Source organism: Mus caroli, unplaced genomic scaffold (assembly GCF_978045245.1).
Source record: "Mus caroli unplaced genomic scaffold, Mus_caroli_1 scaffold_11, whole genome shotgun sequence".
Classification (NCBI taxonomy): domain Eukaryota; kingdom Metazoa; phylum Chordata; class Mammalia; order Rodentia; family Muridae; genus Mus; species Mus caroli.
The window spans coordinates 21707755-21726705 of NW_028227266.1; the positions used below are offsets into that span (position 1 = coordinate 21707755).

The window sequence follows — 18951 nt, forward strand, 5'->3', positions numbered from 1 at the left end:
TTTTGTTTTTATAAATATGCCTTTAACTACTTTGTGAAATGGTCCACAGGTTATACATAGTCTCCATCATTTCTGAAGACAGTTTCTACACTGTGCACATCTGTTCACGTGTACCACTGCGTATTAGTCTCAGTGCACATGTGACAAAGCAAATGCAGCTGAAGGCTAAGATTGGTGAATCCGAACAGAGAACGCAGAAGATTTCTTATACTTACAGCATTTCTATTAAGTGTGAAATTCTTCCAATAAGATTCTTGAAAGCATGGATTCAGCATACACCAAAATGAAATGATTGCAAGCAGAAAGTATAATAACACCATGTATTCTGAAGGCCTATTGTGTGGAAGACGACTAAGACCTTGAATTTGGCTAGTCCTACTTTGGTCAGCCCTTTTGCTATAACATCACTACGTATACCATTGCTCATGGCTTAGATGGGGCAGGAGTTTTTAAAATACATATATTCAAGTTCAGGGCCAAGTGACATAGGAAACATAAAATCATATGTCCCTGAAGTTTCTTGAGTGGAATAAGTGAATGAAGAAAACTGAATACTAGGAAGGGAGAAAGGCCGGGCTATGAGGACAGTCTTCCTTAAAGAACAACCCTATGACATTGCATCATAACCCAGAGCCATATCTTGGAATGGCGAGGTGAGCTCCAGCTACGTCATCTAAGCCTCCTCTTTTTATCAGGTGAGAATATACAGACACCAGAAGTCACAGTGTATAGATAATAAAAAGTGTAAATGTGTGCATGTATCTATAAATACCACACCATTCTTAGCAACAAGAAAAAAACTAGCATCCACACAGTCGTGCTTCTGTACAATTTGGGATAATATATAATTTTAGCTGTTTGCAAATAAGATGTTATGCATCAAATATTACATAAGGTCGATAATACATTTCTGGCAGAAATAAATATATTGCACTTAAACAGAACTTCATTAAATGTTACTTCATAGTATTAGGCTTATAATTTTTCCCCATAAAACATTTCCCACACCCTTCCCACATCCCACACACTGCATTACAGTGACTTTTCCACACAATTTGTTAATCAAATGAAGACACAGCAAACAGGGAGACTGTGACAGAGACTATTGAGCGGTGTTACAGAACCTCTTACTTTAGCAAATAGAAGAACCTTTTCAGACTTCTGAAAACAAGAATTTTAAAGCAACTAAATACAATGTCTTTGTGCCAGAAGTAAAGTAAAATACAACAAATTGTATCTTTTGTCCAGATTCAATATTGCACACACACACACACACACACACACACACACACACATTTTCATGCAGGATGCTTTCTTAAAGGGGTAAGAGATTGAAATTATATTAGAGAGAGAGACAGACAGACAGACAGGTAAAGAAAGCTAGAAAATACTTATGAATTATTACCACATCAAATACTTATAAATGTGCCTTTCTATGATTGAGCTTACAGAGGAAAGGTGTTTTGGTATTTTATAACTGGCATAGAATGATAAGCTGAAACAAAGGGGCTTTTATACTTCCTTCAAGTTTTAAAAGTAGGTTAATCTTACCTTTGGTGTTTATAGCAATGGCTTTCATTCTAAAACAATATGAGAATGTATATAAAACCCTCAGTAACTCTATAGAGGAACAAATTAAATGTTTTATCTTTTATCTGCTGCTTTGTTAGAGTATTTTTGTTTGCAATAACTATCAGTTTCCTGCCCAATAAATAATGGAAGTAGATTTTCATACTCGGTAGAATACAGAATAAGAACATGACTTTAAATGCAGTGTCTTGCCTGCTCGATGGTGACTAAACCACCACTAAGCTTTCCCACCTATCTAATGGGGTGGGAAGTCCTCCCATACATTTTACTTGTTAGTGAATTTTCTCGACATAACTGGCCATTGCATAACCAATGTAGCTTAAAAAGTTAATCTGAAATTGAGCAATAGGATAAATGTCCTAACAGCTCCCTGAAATGCTCACAGTCAGTGCAACGAGACATGACAGTTTACTGCTAAGACTATTTCTTGGGTTTGTGACAGATTCATTTTCCTTTTTCTTCTGGGAAGAAGTATGCTGTGTGGAGAAGTCAAGGGACAGATATTTATCCAGTGGTTGAGAAAGTAAGATCTTAGAATGCCCCAGAAGTTGGTGCAGCTCGTACACAAGGCTTCTGCATGACGATGAACCTGTACGGACCTTCTTTGGAGCACTCACCATAAACGCTGATAACCTTCTAGACAAGACTCCAGTGCTGTTAACTGACTGTGCCAGCAATGGAGCAGACAGCCACTGAGCTAGACAATGTTACCTGACAATTGTTGATGTGTCACACACAACTGGAAGTATTTCCACATGAACTGCTAAGGACAGGAACCAGGTGGAATGGTTCATTTAATATGGGATTGGAACACCATAACTTGGAATTATTGAGGAATATTTTAAAATCAGAGCATAAGTGAGAACCTCCTGAGTTATGAGCAAGTCCATTAGAGCTCAGTAAAGCAAGCCTGGCTGGGCCTCTTCAACAGCACTCTCTTTCGCCATGCTTTATCACAATGTAATAGCCATAGGAGGAAGGCCTGAATTAGTCCAAATGCTTTTTAAGTCTTGGTCATTATTATTCAATTGGATTTATCAATTAATATCTAATTATTGCCATCAGTTTTTGTTAACCAGATCTTGGGATTTTAAGTTGTAAACTCCCCAAGGATTAATAATAATTTAACTGCCAAAATAAGTCAGAAAGGCACTGGTGGTCCCAGGGTCAAATGACAGGGCACTCACATGGTGCTGTTTCTCTTGGGAGGTTTCTGTCTGATTTACATAATACCAACAGGGGAACCAAACACCCGGTAAAGACTTTTAGGGAGAACGTTTTCAAGAGCCCTCTTTGCTGTCATCATGTATTTCAGTGAGTTTCATCCTCAAGCAAAATTATAAGGTCAGGAAATACCAACAAAAGATCATATTTAACAGCAATTTTAAAAAACCAACTGTGAGGCACATCAATTCAAAAAACCTACAAAGACAATATTAAAACAATCCTTTCATTCTCATGGAAAAGAAAACACGGGCATGTGCTTAGAATCTCACTTTAGAATCTCAGCATATACCAGGGGAGAGATGAGGGGCACCCTGCACAGTCGTGCCTCAGTTTTTTGTTTTGTTTTGTTTTTTTCCTGCTTTAAATAGTAGCACTTTATTCCATGGTTCTTTTGCAAGAGGCCAATTATTAAATATCAAGCCCTTATCCTTGCTCTATGGGCATTTATTTTAAACATCACTCACAATGGGTTTTTAAGAGAAATGCACATCTGTATTTTGTATGGAAACCAACTACCTGTGGATACTACTACAAGGCACACAAGAAGCTGGACTCACCTGCAGTGTCTGCCATGAGAGTTTAGAATCATTTCCATAACAGTTCATGCTTCTTTGTAAGTAAACTATGGACTTTTGGTGGAGAATATCAAGTGCAAAAATCTAAAACTAGCATCCCATACTCAGACTGGGTATAGTACCTTGTTTCATAGACTGGACATGGCCTTGGAATTCATCCCACATGGAAAAGCCTAACATTAAAGCTACCAAATAAAACAGCAGAGTGATGTGGTAAGTATATTGCATTGGCTCCTAAACACATTTCTACTGTCAGGAGTGCTCTTTCCCGTATCTTTAAGCACAGTCAATACTTTTGAAATAAGAACAGAGTAGAATAAAAACTTCATTAAAAAATTGAAACTAGGCCAGGCACTGGTGGCACATGCTTTTAATCCCAGCTCTTGGGAGGCAGAGGCAGGTGGTTTTCTGAGTTCGAGGCCAGCCTGGTCTATAGAGTGAGTTTCCAGGACAGCCAGGGCTACACAGAGAAACCCTGTCTCAAAAAACAAAAACAAGAAAAAAAAATTGAAACTAAAATAAATTCAGGCAACCTACATAAAGCAAACTGGTCACATCCTATAGGTGGAACACAGTGTCTTCAAACCTGAAAGTCTAAGGACTTTAATAAATCTATATTATTAGGGAAATGTACTATTGTAAAATATCATATGTGTTATCCTGAATGTAAATGCTAAGATACATGTTGCTCAAAAATAACATAGTGGTTATACAGAAGTAAAACATAAACTCTAGTTTACACATAGAAGGAAAGCTTAAGAACATAGGAAAAAACTGGATGAAGCTCTCGTATTCTGGTAAGAACTGTTAGTATTTCTGTAAGGGAGTCATTGAATTAACATGCAGCTTCATATTAGGGACCAGGGAAAATGGAAAGAAGTCTGTAAATGTAATACAGCCAGACTGGAGAAACCCACTACAGGGCATGTACATGCCCATGAGCATACATGAGAGCGTGGTGAAGCATGCATATGGAGAGTGGCCATTGACAAATCCCTGACAAAGATGGAAGCAGCAGCAAAGCAGATTTATATTTTTTTAAAAAAATCAGAATTTGGCCCAGTGTGTTTTAATATACAAGAGACTTGCTGACGCTGGAGTGAAAGAGGACTTTGGTTCCCAGGGCAGAGAAATTCCCCTCAGAAGAGAGCCACGAGACTTTGAATGTGTGAGGGGGAGCTTCAGCCATCACCATGCACGGGCTTTGGACGGGTACTCGGTGGCTGTGTCAGCAGCCTGTTGATAATGCAGCCCCCCAGAAGCCATCCTCTTTGAAAATGAGAGAGCTTCTTGTTTTAAAATGGCATGTAGAGGGTTTTCACTGCATAACTGCAAAGTTGTTGCAGGAAAAAGAATTATTAGGCTTTAAAAAAAATGAAAGGGGACGGAAGACAGAGTTTATGTTGTCATGGCCTGTGGGTATGGCAGGAACTTGGTAAATGTGTTACCACGTATTCATTCACACCACAGGACATACTAGCACCAACTCTGCCCCGTCTGCAGCAAACTGACACAAAGGAAACTAAACATGCTTAAAGTAGAGCACTACAAACATATCACTACTGGCTTCCATTTCCTACTGGGAGAAATGGGCTTGAGTTAGTCATGTCAATACACTATATAGTACTGCCTTCTGGATGATGCTCTGAACCTGTTGAAAGCAGAAAGAAACCTCTACACACGGATTTTATACAGCACTGCATCAACAAAACTTTTAAGCACTAGGATTATTAAGCTTTCTGGGTAAACTGATAGCCTATTAGTTGTAGGAGTATGCTGAATATACTTCACACTGATTCTTTCCTGGATCCAATCACAGATGAATCCTGGCCCATGGTGTACTCTCTTGCGAGTAGGTGTTTTGTAAGTCCAGCTCTCCTCTTTTCTTTAATAAGTCCTGTGTTTCCTGGAGAGTCCTTGCTCCAATACCCCACTTCCCACCCACCCTAGTTCCCACCCCTCCTGTATTTTCATAGCCATTTGCACACTTTGTATCTAGCTTCCCCTACTCTCAATGGAATCATACAAATGGCGTCATCACAGCGGAGGAGTGGCGAAGTCCTTGGATGGCAGCATAGGGCCCTTGCTGGAAGTAGTGATGGTATCTAGGCATGTGGAATGAAGGGAACGTGGGACCACTTCCCTGCATGGAGCTGGCTATTGCAGATGGGGTCAGAGGCATTCCCAGGCGGCTATATGGTGGCAGAGAACCCTGTATAGGGTGAGGAATCGGTGTCGCTATGGATGCTGTACTGGTGCCAAGAGCAGTCAGGGGCTGTGGATGCTGAAATCCAGGAAAACTGGAAGATGATGATACCCAGGAACTGAGAGACAAATTGTCAGATGTTGTAAAGGCTGATCCTGGAAGAAAAACACTCATTAGACTCAAGTTGCTACTTCAATATACTAATAAAGAACTAATGATCAGTTTATTTTCTTTTGTTGTAGTTGTTGCTGCTGATGTTGTTTTGTGGCAGGGTCTCACTATATAGCTCTGGCTATCCTGGAATTCACTATGTAGACCAGGCTGGCCTCAGACTGACAGAGATCTTGCCTTCCTTTGCCTCCCAAGTGCTGGCATTAAAGGAATATGCCACCACACCCAGCTTAAGATCATTTCATTTTAAAAAAAAATTGCTAATGCTCCACACCCAAGAGTAGTTAGGCAATACCAATGGAACTTTTTTTAAAAGAAGGGGTTGGAGAGTTGACACAGCAGTTGAGAACACTGTTGCTCTTCCTGGGGACCCAGGTTCATATCCCAGCACCCACACGGCTGCTCACAACCATCATTAACTCCACTCTGGTGGGAATCTGATGCCCTCTTCTGACCTCTGCAGGCAATAGGCATGAACATGGTACATATACATACATGAAGACAAAACACTCATCTCTGTGTGTGTGTGTACATATGTGTGTGTGTGTGTGTATATATATATATATATATATCAATAATATAAATATCATAAATATAAAAAGAAAGAAAAGAACTCAAAGCTGAATGGTTAAAAATGTGAGGGTAAATCTGTGAATCATTTGGAGAGGTTGGTGAGTGAGATCATAACATATTATATTCTAAAGGAATTCTCAAACATAGAGGGCAGATCCAACTTTCTAGATGAGAAGATTTCATTTATTTCCAACATAGAAGGAAGAATTTACTAAACAGAAAGGTATTCAACTGATTGCATGGCCTACATATACCAGAGTGGCCTAGTAGTGACGCTTTGCCTGAGGATGTAGTCTATTTTCCTTAAAGATCTCCAGATATTAGCAGCACCTCTCTAAAGAAATCTGGCTATGTCTCAGCAAAGCCACCTTCCCCCAAAGCCATCATGAGAACCATAAGAATAAATTCTTCTTCATCAGTATTCAGAAGTTGAAACAAGAGGGAATGCTGGCTGAATTTTCCAAGTGAGTAAGGATGGCTTCCTGTCAGTGAGTTAGTTATAAAGGATGTCCTGTGCTTTCACTAATGTTATTTGCTGTTTTAGGCACACATACACACACACACACACACACATACACACACAGAGGATAAAGATTTTCTCCTCATGTGAATATCCTAAGCCCCATGTTGGGCCATCACTGGTCTCCCTGTCTCCTTCTTCTCTCTATTCTTGCTTCCCATGTGCTGAGTTGAGCTTTCTGCCCAAGGATCAGTTCTTTAGTGTTGTGTGTGCATGCTCAAATTTGTAGTGTGTACTGGACAACCTCAGATGCCACTGTACCCCCTTTTAAAATACAGTCTCTCATTATTCTGAAGCTCACTCACTAGGACAGGCTAGGAAGTCAGTGAGCTTAGAGATTTGTCTGTCTTTGATTCCCCAAATATAGGGAATTACAAGAGACTGAGCCACCTCCCAAGCCCTTTGTTTAGTTTTTGCTTCAACTATTAGGGCCAGTGATGGCCCTTTGTCATGACAATCCTTTTTTTTTTTATGCTTTTTTTTTATTACGTATTTTCCTCAATTACACTTCCAATGCTATCCCAAAAGTCCCCCATACCCCCCCCACTTCCCTACCCACCCATTCCCATTCTTTTGGCCCTTTTAAAAGTGTTCTTTATTTTGAACTGAATCTAATAAAATATTTCTAGTCTTCAAATAATAGAGCTGAGATTCAAAAATAGCATGAAATTGTCCCAACATGTGGTTGGTGACTCTTTGGCAGTAAGTCACAGAAAAGCCTAATACTATCCTCATTCAAAGGCTCTATGTTCTGTTACTAGCAAAACACACCTCAGGCAGAGTAGCTACTCAAGCAAATTAATGAGGCATTTGAGAATCGGCACCACAGACGTCCTCTTCTGAAAAGGCTTAAAGGTATTTGTTGGCTTGTGTCCCCAGAGGTCTAGACACTCCATCACCAGCTCATGTTCATTCCCCATCAAGTTCTCTGGCCTTCAGCAGTTCCACATCTCCTGATGGTGCATGGCCTTACCTCGACTCTGAGTTGTCTGACTCTCCTCCCCCAGAACATCCTCTTCCCCATAGGTGCGGATGGGTGACCGGGCATAGGAATGCTTCTGGATCAGGCTCTCCACGCTCTCCCTGCAGAACACAGGGACACATTACAGGTTCACTTCAGAGAGGGGCTTCAGGGTAATTCACGGATCTCTTTTCTCAGCCAAAGGGAACGATAACATTCGAACCTGGTATGTTCGTTCACCTGCCATACAGACAGAGACTTCTGGGACATGAGTTCAGATGCCTAAGAGCAAATAAATACAACTAAACATAAAAGGAAGGGCACAGCAATGAAATATGGTCATGGGAATATGGAATTTATTTAAGCAAAAATTAATGAATGAATTTATAGGGAGCAATGAATCTTTTTAACTTCAGCAGATAATGACTCAAAGTATGAGTTGATTCAAATGTACTAGATCAGGATATGATAAAACACTGAGAAAAGTTAATATAATATAATCAGCCATAATGTGACTATATTCAGTAACAGTGCAAATGTGAAGAGCATTTGGCTATGTGGATGGTTTGGATAAGAAATGTAGTAAATTGTTGTTGTGGTTAAACTGAAGACTACAGAAAAGCTGTGCGGGGAACATGAGCAGCCATTAAGAAATCTAGGCCCACATTTCCTGTACCCAGCTTCTGTCTATTTTAAATAAGGCTTCTATGAACATGGTGGAGCATGTATCCTTGTTACGTATTGGAGTATCTATTGGGTATATCTCCAGGAGTGGTATAGCTGGGTCCTCAGGTAGTACTATGTCCAATTTTCTGAGGAACTGCCAGAGCAGACACCAAACCTGGACACTATTGCTGATGCCAAAATGTGACTACAGACAGGAGACTGGTATATCTGTCTCCTGAGAGGCTCTGCCAGAGCTTGACCAATACAGATGCAAATGCTCCCAGCCAACCATCAGACTGAGCACAGGGACTCCAATGGAAGAGTTAGGGGAAGGACTGAAGGAGCTGAAGAGTTTGCAACCCCATATGAAGAACAATAGTATCAACCAACCAGTTCCCCAAGAGCTCCCAGGGAATAAACCACCAACCAAAGATGAGGGACCCATGGCTCCAGCTGCAGATGTAGCAGAGGATGGCCTTGTCTGGCATCAGTGGAAGGGGAGGCCCTTGATTCTGTGGAGGCTTGATGCCCCAGCATAGCGGAATGCTAGGGCTGTGAGGCAGGAGTAGGTGGCTGGGTTGGGGGAGCACCCTCATAGAAGCAGTGGGGATAGAATAGGGGATTTGTGGAGGGGGACCCAGGAAGGGGGATAACATTTGAAATGTAAATAAATAAAATAACCAATTGAAAGAAAAGAAAGAAAGAAAGAAAGAAAGAAAGAAAGAAAGAAAGAAAGAAAGAAAGAAAGAAAGGAAGGAAGGAAGGAAGGAAGGAAGGAAGGAAGGAAGGAAGAAATTGAGGCCCTCTCTAAACATATACATTGTATATACGTTGTCTTTGTATACAGTCTTCCAGAAGTGCAAATACCTCTTTCAAAAGAAATACCTATGACCTAAAGACAACACCAAATTAATAACCAAAGAGCCAAAAAGGAATTCTTTTTGTTTTTGTTTTTGACAGGGTTTCTCTGTATAGCTCTGGCTGTCCTGGAACTCACTCTGTAGACCCAGGCTGGCCTTGAACTCAGAAATCTGCCTACCTCTGCCTCCCAAGTGCTGGGATTAAAGGCATGCGCCACCACTACCCAGCTTAAAAAAGATTAATTTTTAATTGTGCGGAATAAGAAAGGAGAAGCCAAATACCCAATAGCATGCTGAAGACATAAACATCATAAACCCAATGTCTTAGTTACTATTCAAAATGTGACATTTGACATTTCACATAGATGTGTGTACACTTGTGAAAAATACTATCTAATTAATAGTGTTTAAGGTTCTAAAAGGTTACATCATATTTATTCCCAACAGATAATGGGGACGTGCCCACATCTGTGCTTTCTGCTGTTTCTTAATCTTTATTTGCAGGTCTCCACACCTAAGCTACCACTCCCTAACTGCTATCACTCTATTAAAATCTTGCAATTAGTTTTTTACCAGTATCCCAACTTTATTTTTCTTTTTCAAAACTGTATTGGCAATTCTAGCTCATTTATTTCCATATAGATTTTTTTTTCAAACTCTCTGAAATTTTAAGCAGGCTGTGTCTGAGATGAACATCAATTGATGGAGAATTGCCATTTATGATGTTGAGTATTTTTCAATCCATGTACAGGATGTACTTTCATTTATTTAGCACTAAAAGTTAAATAGATTTAACATATCTGAGACATAATTATCCCAAAACATTTCATGTTCTACTAAATGCTTTTTAATTTCAATTTCCAATTTTTCATTTATATTAGATATCAATATAATTTTCTTTTGCATGCTGATCTTGTATCTGGTAGTTTTGCTAACACTTCTGTCTTAGTAGCTATTTTAAAGATTTGTATTTTGGGTGTAATCATGCTAACTATGACCTGAAGTAATTTCAATTGTTTGCTTCTGCTTGTAATAAATTTTATTTTAATTTTCCACAGTTTACTGTATGTTCACAATCACCTGTGCAGTATTGAATACTAGCAGTCAGAGCCCCTTACTGAGCACCCTCACTCTATGGACAATATGAACCCCCGGAGTTTGGTAGACATTTTTCATAAGACTCCATCACTGGTCCCTCCTTGTCTCATGTTGCTGAGAGGATTTTTTTTTAAAATCAAGAACATATATTTTTTTTTTATTTTGGTTTTGATTTTGATTTTTCTTTGTCTACTAAAGTAATTTCTTAGTAATTAACTCTCTCTCCCTCTTTTTTGTTTTGTTTTGTTTTTGTTGGTTGAATTTCTAATGTCAAGTTAACTTTGTGTTTCTGAGGAACCTCTAGTTGGTCACATTAACATCCTTTTGTTGAACAATATCCTAGAATTATTTTAAGAATTGTCCCATGTATATTCAAAAAGGAGTATTAGTTTTCTGTTTTGTAGTATCTCTCTTCAGTCTTACTGTAGCAACGTCCTTGTGGCTTAATTTTTAAAGTATTCTTGGTTTCTTTTCCTGATGCTGGGATAAAATACCCTTACCAAGGCATTTGAGCGGGGGAGGCTTTATTTTAGCTCATAGTTCAAGGATAAAGTCCACCATGGTAGGAAAGTAAAGACAGGTTGGCCCTCGGGTAACAGGTCATATTGTAGATGCAACCAGAAATGAGAGAGATGCATGCAGGCTATTTCACTTACACAGTCTAGGATCCCAGCTAGGGAATGGTGTCACCCACAGTTGATAGATTTACAATTAATGCAATCAAGATAATTTTTCTACAGGCATGATCAGAAGCTTATCCTAAGCGATTATAGGTCCAGTCAAACTAACATTAAAACTAACAAACTACCATTAACTGATCATTAAAACTAACATTACATATACCTTTAATTCTGTTCTCTAAAAGAATCTGGGTATTTTGTCTTTGTATACTCTTTACATATTTCATATAAGTCTTGAGGGGCATCTTAGTTTTTATGCAAATGTTAATTACAAATTTACAGGTATCAAGTTACCTCTTTCTGCTTGAGTGACATTTGATGGGGTTTTTCTTCAAAAATTTATATACCTCATTCAAACTGTTGAAATTGTAAGTGTGCTAATTATTTTACTATACAATACAATACCATTCCTTTATTACTCCTTGCCTTAGCTTCTTATCTTTTGCTGTAGTAAAATACTCCAACAAAAGCAATTTAAAGGGGAAAAGGTCTTTTCATATCAATTAAAGACAATCCCCTACAAACATGTCATAGGCCAACCTGATTTGGGCAATGCTTCATGCAGAGTCCTTCCAGGGAGATAATAGATTACTCAGACTATACAGCGATGTTGTTCCCTCATGTTTAATGAGGGCAATGGTGTTGTCCTCCTGGTCAGTTTGACTGGAGGATTGTCAGTTTTATTAATCTCTGCATTAATACTTCATTGTTTTTTTTTTCTCCCCTTGTTTTGCACTGCTTTTTTTCCTTATGACTTTGAATCTGATTTGTTCTTCTTTCCCTAGAGTTTTTTTTTTTTCCTTTTTTTGCAATTGAAGATGGGAGTCATTGGCTTTAGACATTTCTTCATTTCTAAAGGAAGGCTATACTGCTCAGGAGTGATTTACCAGCATCTCACATGTTCTCCTTTTCCTTCAGTCCAAAGCATTCTGTAACCATCTTGAAATTTTCCTAATTTATACCTGCTATGTAGTTTACAAATATTTAAGAATCTTTTAAGATTTCTTCATGTTAATGCTCTCTCATACAGTTCCTATGTGGTCAGAGATAGGTTTCATATGACTCAGGTGTGTTTGACCTTGTTGAGCCTTGTTTTATAGTACAGATCTCAGTCTTCACAGTCCTTGTCTGTCATTTATGTAGAAGGCATAGTCTACAACGACTGAAGGGGGTGCTGTCTAAATGTAAAGTGGATCAGACTGATTAACAGGGCTGTTCAAATATTCTAATTTCTTTCTCATTTTTGCCTACGTACTTTGTCACCTACTAAGAGAGGGACATTGACATTTCCTGCGCTGATTATTTGTCTGCCCCCTTTTCAGCCCTGCCAGACCTGGGGTTCTGGTGTTTGATGCCTAAGCAGGTATAAGAAAGCACCCTAAAAGTGACATTTTATCCCAGTCAAACCTGCTTTGATGTTAGTACAGATGCTCTAGTTTTCTTTTTTTTTTTTTTCTGTACTTTTTTCTTTTTCAGACAGGATTTCATATAGCCCATAATGTCATATAATTCCCAAACCACCTTCCTCGACTTCCTATATGCTGGGACTTGAGACTTGTGCCACCATGCCCAACTAGTTTGCTCTTATTTTGGTGTTAACTTGTTATATTCATTTTCTATTACTTTATTTTCAACTCATCTCTTTATAATTTAATGTATTCTTCATGAACACCAATCCAACCCCAAATCCTCCCCCCCCCCCCCGTTTTGATAAGGGTGCTTAACATATGTGCAAGTGACACTCCTGGTTGGCTGCTGGTAGCTTCTTTTGTCTACAGCTTTGTTTTGTTTGCTTAGTTTGACTTGGTTTGGTTGGGTTTGGTTGGATTGGGTTGGGTTGAGTTGGGTTGGGTTGGGTTTGGCTTGCTTTGACCTGGTTTGATTTAGTTTCATTCCATTTCTTTCTTCCTTTCTTCCTTCCTTCCTTCTTTTCTTCCTTTCTTCCTTTCTTCCTTCCTTTCTTTCTTTCTTTCTTTCTTTCTTTCTTTCTTTCTTTCTTTCTTTCTTTCTTTCTTTCTTTTCTTCTTTCTTTCTTCCCCTGCTGGTCTTTCACTTGCTCTGTTTGTCCTCAGTTGTTCTTTGCCCTTCCCTCTTTCCATTAAGGTTGCATCTTCATGGTTCCTCTTTATCTCCTTTTCTAGTTTAACAGTTAATGTCTCCACATTAACAGTAAATTCTTAATTTGTCACAATCTACCTTGAGGTGATATTGTACCTTCCAAGGATCACAGAAGAATCTTATCAATCCTCGGTACTTAAGAAACTTGTACTTGTATGTTTAATTTACCACTCCTAGCTTTGTGCTCCTCTTTTCAAACATTATATTTTATAAATTCCCTTCTATGCTGCTGTTTTTTAATTATTTAAATGATATGTAAATTTTTAAAATGATTTTTTTCTAAGTAACGTTTTCTAATGATTTGTTTATTTTTACTTTATGTGTCCTAGTGTGTTGCCTGAATGTACAACTTCATGAGGGTACCAGATTCCCTATAACTGGAGTCACAGACAGTTGGGAACTGCCGTGTGGGTGCTAGGAATTGAGTCATGTCCTTTGGAAGAGCAGCCAGTGCTCTTACCTGCTGAGCCATCTCTCCAACCCCACTATGTAAACTTTTACCTGTCCATGTTCTCTGCATTTCTGTCAACCTTCCTTTCCTTATGAAATTCCAGAATGGGACTCAGCACAGTCATTTAGCCTGAAGACTTCCTTTACCCATCAACAGAGCAACTTGGTGATGGTGAGGTCCTCAGCTCTCATGTGTCTGGAAAACAACCTTTATTTTTCTTTTGATTTTAACAAGTACTTTTGGTGGCTGTTATAACTCTAGCCAACACATTTTCCCCTCAGTTCTTCAAATACTGTCTTACTCACAAGAAGTCTGTCATTGTCTTCCATGTTGCCCCTATGATGTAATGTCTTTAATCCCTTAGTGCCTTCAATATTTCCTTTTGCCATTGATCTCAGCCATTTGATTATGACATCACATTCACCATTTCTTTTTGCTTCTTGAACTCAACCTTGTTGGACCTTTTGGATTGTGTGTCTAATTGTTTTTAAATTTGAAAATAAGGTATTTCTTTTTCTATCCTCCCGTGACCTTCCATGGTCTCCAGTTACATACATATGGTTCCTCTTTGAGCTCAGTTTGCTTTCTAAGTAGTCTCTTTGCTCTCTTTCACTTTGGGCAGTTCCTGTTACTGTCTTCAATTTCACAAATCTTTTCAACTGCAGTACCTATCCGTCCCTACTCCCACTCAGCTCATAGTTCACCCTCTAAACAGTTTTCACTTTCAGAATTTGATAGGGATCTGTTCTTTATCACTTCTATGTCTAACTTTCTGCATATATGAAATGTAGCCATGGCAACTATATGATTATGTTTATTATAATATCTATATTACTTAAGCAACATTTATTTTCAGTTAGTTTGCCCTCATGATCGATCGATCATCTTCTTTCATGCATGTGCATCCCTGGTCTCTTTCTTTCTGTGCTGGCATTTAGACTCAGCCTAGACACCGAGCATTGTGAACAGACCCTTGTCAGGCATTGCATAGCCTCATATTCTGGTGCATAGTCTGAAACTTTGCTGTGGGATTTGGTTACTTTAGTTGGAAATAGTTTGTAGTTTTTCTTCCATGATGTCTTAGATAGGATTGTCCCTAACCAAGGAATATTTTCTCCCTTTACTCATGAAACAAATTTTCTGAAGTATTGCCAATGTCCTGTCAGACAAAACTCAGGCCCATGTGAATCACACTGTCAATATCCTGCAGTCCCTTTAGACACTTTCTGCTTCCACCTTCTGGAAATTCCTCCACATAATTGTGTTTAGCAACTTTCAGAACACCCAGAAAAAACGCTTTATAGATCTCTGGGTTTCCTTCCCTTAAGTCATAGCCTCTTCCTCTCCCTCAGTTAACCTCTGAATTCTCCTATCACAGGACTCCCTTCTCTTCTTCCATCCCCATGTCAAGGTCTAAACCAGTGATTCTCAATCTGTGCTTCACAATGGGATTAAACAACCTTTTCCCAGGGCTGATCTAAGACCATCTGAAAACACATATCTACATTATAATTCATAACAGCTACAAAATTGCATTTACGAAGTAGCAATGAAAATATTTACAGTTAAGGTCTTGACAACATGAGGAACTGTGTTAAAGGGTCACAGCATTAGGAAGGTTGAGGACCACCAGTCTAAACACTCTTGAAAGCAGTGATGTACGATGTCACTTGGCTCTTCATTTGCTTTGTCCTCAAGGATTTCACTGCCATTTATTGCCTCAGGCCCAGTGTCATGTAAGGTTTTCTATGTTTTCTTTGTTTCTGACCCTTGTTATAATGCATTTATCTGGATTTGTGTTCCTCATGAGGCCCTTCTAAGCATCCCAAAGTTCAGCAGGACTCTTAGATCAACTCAATCACAGCATCTAGTGATGTGGCACAGTAACTGGTAACTCGAGCTGGAAAGTAAGACTAGGAAAGGAGGGGAGATTTGTGGTAGAAACTTTTCACCAGGTACTCTTCTCTAAGTTTTGAATTTTTGATGTGTAATTTATTTTTAAATAATTATAAATTATAAAATACCATGTGGCTGTCATAGCTTATGAATGACAAAACAGAATTAATATCCAGCATTAGCATTTTGGGGACTTACTACATTGAGTTAACAAAAATAATAATCATATCATCCTGTATATCAACACAAAAGACATAGGAGGCTACGTGTTATATTCGAAATGCCATGAACTTTAGTGCCATTTGTTAACTGGATAAATGAATCTATGAAGTTGTGGACCACCTACAACACTTTTAGTACTTGATTTGTTAATTCCTCAGCCTATATGTTTTGTAAATTGGGGTCCAAAATTATTGCTTCACAGATTCATATGTTCAAGTAAATAAACATATATGCACATACATGTAAAATTGTTATTATGAACAATAAATGAAGTATTAAAATATCTGCATTTTGAAGGAGGATGAAAGGAGGAAGAGGAGGGAGGGGAAGGAGAGAGGAAAAAAAGAGAGAAAGAGAAATGTGGTATATATTTATGATGGTTTAGTATGCAGTCATAAGGGGAATGACATCCTGTGTTTTTCAGCAAAATGAATAGAGCTAGAGGACATGGTGTCAAGTGAAATCTCTGGCTACAGAAACATAGGCTCTGTGAGCTATTTCATGTGTGACAGAAACAAAAGAAAGGAGTCTGAGAGAAGAGCAGTGATGATTAGAGGCTAGGGAAGGAAGCATAGGATGGAAAATAACAGAGAACTAGTTTTAATGTGTGTGTGTGTGTGTGCATGTGTGTGTGTTATGTATATGTTTTGACATTAACACTGAAGCCAGCTCAGTACAGATAACTAGTACATGTTAATCAAAAGAGTAAACATAAAGAGTGGTTTTAGTCATGACAGACCACACTCTAGTACTATTGAAGCTAGCAGCCTAAAAGACTACTAGCACTTACTCAAGAACTCAATCCACTGTAAAAATCAGAGAGGGATTCCTCTAAGGGTAACTTAGGTCACTAAGAAGAAAGTCAATGCCAAGGCCAGGAAGAAGAAGTGGGTAGGTTGGTGAGCAGGGTGAGGGGGGAAGGGATAGGAAGCTTTCAGAGGGGAAACTAGGAAAGGGGATAACATTTGAAATGTAAATAAAGAAAATATCTAATTTTTAAAAAAAGAAGAAAGTCGTTAGCTGAATAACCAAATATAGTGACAATATAAAATATACCAAAGTTGATGTCATTTAAGTCTGAGCCATGAGTCATGGTGTTAATATTTAAAACAAAAATTTTAAAGAAACGGGTCATTATTTGTACATAAGGAAGAGAACTTGCTTAAATAGCAGGGAAACAATCTCCTTTGGGATAATTATAAGGGGACATAGCAGTATATTTCTAAAGTATGTTCCTTTTACCACAACTTTCATGTAAGATGCTATATGTGAGCATTTAAATTCCGAAGAGGTGTGTAGTGCTTGCCTCTCCAAAGTGCCTCTATAGAACATCATTTAAATGTCTTCCACATGCAATAAAAGAAAACTCATTTTCCAAATGACACGATGAATCACTGTCTTGTGAAACATTTTGCTTTTCTATAAAAAGTACATTATATTCATTTTGTCCTTGCTAGATCACTGGGATCATTACTTATGCTAGTCCCTGGGAGTCGGGGGAAGCGGGATTTTATCAAAGTGATTTACTTGTGTCAGGCCTGGAAGTGAGCTGAAAGCAGTAGCAGTTCTTATATAAAGGATGGCCTAATTGTATTACTGCCTTTTAAGTGATTGAACACAGTGGTGCATATCAGACCCATCTCCTCAGAGATGCTACAAAGAGTAGACAGTCCGTGATGTTTACTTTATAGCGAATCTCTGATTGCAGCAGAAAGAAAGGAGCAAAGAGTCTGTTTAGCCTGAGAAACTATCAGAAGGGTTTCTAAGACATGCTCCGATGAAGAATGAGAAGCTCAGGTAGTGGATGAGATACACATATGATACACTTGTTTTGTAATGCTCGGTTCTACCGTATCATAGTAGTATGAGAGACAGTAGTTTCCACTCGACTTGCCTTGGATTTACCTGCATACCCTGTGGACCAGCGGTGTTTCTAGCACCTAATGCTAAACTCATCTAAGCTAGAGGATGGCCTCTTTGCTTTAGCTGGTCTTCGGTGGACTTCTGACTGCTCTGTAACCGTCAAGTCTGGGAGCAAGTTTTAGAGACACAAGCAGACAGAGATGTCAAGACAGAGATGGAGTGGAAGCAAGGATTCAATTCTCCGCGCAGTAGTGTTCATAAGCCTGCAAATCATTCATCCCAAGGATGTTTTCAGTTTCGAACAAGCAAAACCAGCACACTCTGCTGGAAATGGAAATGGCTTTCATCATCCTTGGTCGTAAAATGTTTATTTCTCAATACTTAAATCCCCAAACCTTCCCCGGTCCTCATTCTTCTTTGTGTTGCCATTCCTCTGAACACACTCCTTGTCTGCACCTGCCAGTTTAAGGGCAAGCATACCTGCAAGACCCTCTCCTACATTAGCCTCCTGGAAAACAATGGAGAGGGCAGAGCCTGGTTCTGGAGGATTCAGTGTGAAATGCCTTCAAGTCACCTGAATACATCCTCAAAACGCAGACTGTCCAGCTCTGCCCAAGGGCTTCAAGTTCATCTGTCTGGGGTATGGCCTGAGCATGTCGTGTAGTCCCATGTGGTAGAGATGTCAATGACTGGAACCACATGGCAAAGCATTGCCCTGGGCAGCCTTCGGGAGTGAGTTTGCTCAGTGTTTAACCAGAAGCCCAGCTCAGCAGCTTCTCCTCCAGCTTCTCCTCCAACTTCTCTCTCAGCTTCTCCCCATAGGCTTGACACATTATTTCACTATTCTATGTCAATACCTTTGAAATGAGGACATTAATGTGATGTCACTGTTGATATTATTATTAGATTATGTGAGTAAGTTAATGTATATCTGCCTTGATACCCGACTCAAGGATACTCAATAAGTATGCAAAGATTTTAAAACTATGTCTGATTTCAAGACTGTGTTTTAAAAACTGAATGTAAGAAAATTTGTTTTAAATAAAACTGACATTTCTAGCCCCTGCTTTCCATGCCTTGATGAAATTTATTTTTCTATAATTTGTAAGTCAGAAAGAAAATTAAGGAAAGTTTGAGTCTAACTTTCTCTTTTAAATATAGACCTGCTACCCACCCCAAAAAAATATGTTCAGAGAGAAAATGAATCTAACTTATAGGAAACAAAATATTTAAAATTTTCTTGTTCATTAATTCATCCTTTCTCTCATGTCTCA

At 38.9% G+C, this 18951-nt stretch overlaps 1 protein-coding gene across 2 annotated transcripts in view; it reads right to left on the reverse strand.

The window, feature by feature from the left end:
- Positions 1-342: 342 nt before the first annotated feature.
- Positions 343-18951, reverse strand: part of Tbx20 (T-box transcription factor 20) — a 54337-nt gene continuing 35728 nt past the window's right edge. For both annotated transcript variants that reach the window (XM_029481669.2, XM_021172438.3), the window contains exons 7-8: positions 7836-7945; positions 343-5753 (exon numbers count right to left, since the gene is read on the reverse strand). In XM_029481669.2, the coding sequence (XP_029337529.1) occupies positions 5413-5753; positions 7836-7945 (451 nt within the window). In that variant the 3' untranslated portion in view covers positions 343-5412. The remainder of the gene's footprint in view (positions 5754-7835; positions 7946-18951) is intronic.